General features: G+C 48.8%; 1 protein-coding gene across 1 annotated transcript; it reads right to left on the reverse strand.

The window, feature by feature from the left end:
- Positions 1-2922: 2922 nt before the first annotated feature.
- On the reverse strand, positions 2923-3861 carry LOC135907954 (sentrin-specific protease 7-like). Its single transcript, XM_065439769.1, has one exon. It carries the CDS (start codon positions 3859-3861, stop codon positions 2923-2925), a length of 939 nt encoding a protein of 312 aa, XP_065295841.1.
- Positions 3862-4164: the final 303 nt, after the last annotated feature.

Raw genomic sequence — 4164 nt, forward strand, 5'->3', positions numbered from 1 at the left:
CTGCCGCGTCGGCGCAAGCATAAGGTTGTATCGCCGCCTACCGGCAGCTGCAGAACGCAGCGCTTCAGGAGCGGCCAACACACGGCAAACCGCGCTGAGCGGCTGCTTTTTGTATCCGCCGGCAGGCAGCGATACAACCTTAGCTCGCGCAGTCGCGGCAGCAGCTCGCATCCCCTTAAGTGCAGGCAAATTTTCACTTTTCTTCTTAAAAACAGGGCAATTAACTGTGGCGAGTGTTACACTGAACGACGTCGACTCCAACATGCGATCCTGCAGCAAAATTTTAGGAAGAACAGTGCAGCGGTGAGTGCAAAACCTTTTTTTCGAACATAGGCAGCGAAGTATGCAGCACCCTGTACGTGCTGTCGCCGAAAGCTGCCAGCCGAACTAACCGACGCTTGAATAACTGAGATACGTGACTACACGGTCGTGTCGATTGAAACGCATTGGTGAACCAAGAAAATGTTGCATTCCATTGCCCGAAGAACAAGAAACGGCTATCGAAATCGGCAGTAACAGCCCGTACAGCGTCCTGGGTCGGCGGTTCATTTAAGACATTTTTCAAAGTTAAATTACGATTCGCAAAAAAATAAATTACTGTTTAGATACCCCCATGCCTACTCCTGAATGCAGGCAACTTCTTTCTGATAGAGGCGTATAAGCTTCAGTTATGGTGCGACAGCGCGGCTGCCGTGTCTGCGAACAGCTGGTGCGAAACAGAAACTGCGCGTGCGTATCAATATACTAAATTAATCTCACTCGCCATGTGCGCGCGTGGTGAAGTGGTAAAGCGTTCGGCTTGCGATCTGCAGGTCAGGCGATCAAATCCTGGTAGTACGTTCTTTTTTTTTTTCATTAGAACGCTCTCTTTTGGTTTCTGTATTTAAAAAATATATGTATCGACGGTATCCAGGCACCGCGTATTTCTCGCCCTATAGCTGCATTTCGCACCAGTACCAGCTCCTTTGGTATGCCGCTCCTGTCCAGCGCTCCAGCATCCCGCGCGCGACACTGGGCCCATAATCTGGCATGGCACTAGACACTGGATAAGCGGTTTCGCAATAAGGTCAGAAGTTGATCAATTAATGGTAAATAATTATGTGATTAGCCGAACTACAAAAAAAAGTCTGACTTGCTCCAAGCGACGGCAAACAACATTCCATTGGTTCAGTGCAGTTACATGGCACTTGCATATGTATTTTTTTTTTAATTTTGGCACAAGGTACGTGGGATACGTAGTATACAAACGGGATCATAGACCTACGCTTTTCAAATATTTCTTTTTTGTACTCTCAGGCAGCTCAGAAGACGTATTAAAGACCTCTGTCAAACATATTGACATTGTGAATACGAGCAGCCATGGCGTCTCTACTAGGCAGCCCTTCGTTTCCTCAGTCTGCGATTGAGAGCTCCCCGGGGCTTGTTTTCAGTGGTATAAGACCAATACGCAGCGGGGCTACATATATATATATATATATATATATATATATATATATATATATATATATATATATGTATATATATATATATATATATATATATATATATATATATATATATATATATATATATATACGATGCACCATGCTCCCTGATACTCCGCGTTTCTTTTATTGCGACAGCAATTACATGGACCCTCCAGACGAATTTTCGTCGTCGACGTCGGTGCAGGTTCCGTATTAAGACAGTGCGATATAATCGCGCCCATGCTATGGGTGCGAGGGAAAGCGTGCTAGAGTGAGCCGGCAATAATGATGGCTCGATGCGCGCCGTCTCCTCGTGCGCACAAGAGGAGGAAGGTGAACGGCACTAGGGGGCCCGGGGGAGGGGTTGGAAGTGAGGCAGGTGAGTGAGAGTCTCCTCTTCAAGCCTGGCCATGGCTGCGCCTGAGCACGAAGCCGCGGGAGGTAATCTTCGGCGGGTGCAAAGTCGAGGCGAGCCGAGATGGCTGGTGACTTCGCGTGCGCTGTGTTCTCGCGCGCCTTTGTGTTGAAGGTGGCGTAAACTCAATTTTCCGTGAGGCGAGAGCCTCTGCATGCCGCTCTCAATCCTGCCAGCGTTGGCAACGCGCGTTCCCGCGTCTATCGAGTAACATCCGTTCATCTTTGCCTGTGCATGAGTGACAGAACGCTTGTTAATTTGTTTATTAAGCGAATACTAACTGTAATTTATACGGCCGGTAAAACTACGAACCTTAGTTCGTGTAGTGGTTTAATGCTATCGCTACCAATGCTTCGCCTTTCTGGCGAAACTGCGATTTTTTTTTCCTGCAGTGTAGCTGTCATTTTGACGCGTGAACTGCCGCAAGAAGCACTGTCGCGACTCGAAACCTATCACCTCTGTGAAAGCAAGTGCCACTCGCACGGCCCTGCCACAGCTTTTTTGAGCTCTATAGAAACCGTGGCGACGCTCTCAAGTACGCACCAGTGCCCTCTAATGAAGGCGCTGCTGGTTTATGCCCACACCACAGTTTGCACTACCTTACTCGAACGCATCAGAGACCGACCGCTTCAGGTAACATTACCAAATACCTCGATAAAGAAAGCAAAAAGAAAGTCACTACATTGTGAAAATTTATTTGCACAATAAATAGCATGCGAAGATATATAGTTCACTCAAAGACAAAATAACATTCGCAATAATAAAATACGCTCAATCAAAAACACGTCGAAAAAGAAGCCCTTCTTCGTCAAAGAATTGTCGGTCGCGTACCATTGACGCCCGCATACCAAAAAAGAAAAAAAATCCGACAGCAAAAACAATGTTTTTACAGGTAATGAATAAACTGTTGCTTCTTGAGAAAACCGTGTGAGGTAGCTCACCTCCCTCCCCCCCCCCCCTCCCCGGTAAATACGTATCACTCGTGCTTTCTCAAGTGGCACTGTGCTCGTGGTCTCCAAGTTCGCACAGGAGCACTGCTTTTCAGCCGCAGCACGGCAGATGGCACATTTTCGCCGGGGTTCTCCTGCGGATGCTGCGACGCACGACGTCAGCAGGACGAAGCTCTGCGCTCGCAGTCTCGGGGGTCTCGTGTTGGAGCTCAGTGCCTGCAGCCCTCACACGCCACTCGGAAAGTAAGTCGGACCCGGGATGTTGTTTCTCGTGTAACTGAATAATGAGCTGCCTCATGGTCGTCCGCTTTAGTGCCACGTCTTCCGATGAAAAGAGGTTGCGGCTCATTTCGACAGGTTCGCCGTGCTTGGGCGCGTTGCGGAAGAAAGCTTCCATATTCATCAGAACATACACGCCGCAGTCCGTGTTGTTCGTCTGCTGCGGCGTTTGCGGAACGTACAGCGGCGTGTTCGCTTCTGTGAACACAAGAACGGATTCCCGTTTCCTCTTCCACTCCTCTGAGAGGTAGCCGCGTAAATTCCTCGCTATTTCCTCCAAGTTTTTGATGTACCCTCTCAGCGAGTCGAAGACGAGCATGTAAGCGTTGGGACTTTCGTGCGGTGGCTGTTCATGTGGGAGGGCGCGTCCCGCAAAGCAAATGATTGCCAGAATCCAATGGTTGCTGACGTTGACCGGGACGACTATGTAGTCCTTTGTGAAGACGTCCACTGAACGCGTCCACCTACTCACTCGCTCAAGAGCCGAAGCGCCGAGACCCCCGGTAAGACAGGCATAAAAATGAGGACCGAAGAGATGAGTGGCGCGGCCCAGTTCTTCACTCAGAACTTCGTGAAAGATGGTCTTGGAACCAAATTCAATTATAGTGTCATTAAGGCATGCGCCTGGAAGCAGTCTATCCAAGTCCCTCGTCCTAATCTCCAGGGCACCCCTCACCCCCGGCGATGGGTACGTTAGAATTATCTCGGAGGAGCTCGACAGCTCGCTCTCCGCACTCTGGGCTGTCGCCATGGGTGATGACGTTGGGGCCTGGTTGCTACTATCGGGAGACGACCCAGTCAAATCAACGTGCGCGCTGCGCGAAAACGCTTGATCTTCTGATACGCTATCGGCGTTCATACTCTCGGTCTGTTTAATTTTGATGAGTCTAGATTATCGACCAGTGTTGCCAGAGCCACTAAAGAATACCAACAGACTTCGGCCGAAGAAGTGGTAAAATCAGTCGATGAACCTAATATATTCATATTTTGATATAATGCATTTCAGTTTTATTGCTTTACTTTGAGGCCCTGAAAGTAACATTCGCGTGGTATA

Source organism: Dermacentor albipictus, chromosome 1, assembly GCF_038994185.2.
Source record: "Dermacentor albipictus isolate Rhodes 1998 colony chromosome 1, USDA_Dalb.pri_finalv2, whole genome shotgun sequence".
Taxonomy (NCBI): Eukaryota; Metazoa; Arthropoda; class Arachnida; order Ixodida; family Ixodidae; genus Dermacentor; species Dermacentor albipictus.

What these genes read in the sequence shown, in the direction of transcription:
- LOC135907954 (XM_065439769.1), bottom strand. Translation starts at nt 3,861, where the DNA reads ATGGCGACAGCCCAGAGTGCGGAGAGCGAGCTGTCGAGCTCCTCCGAG.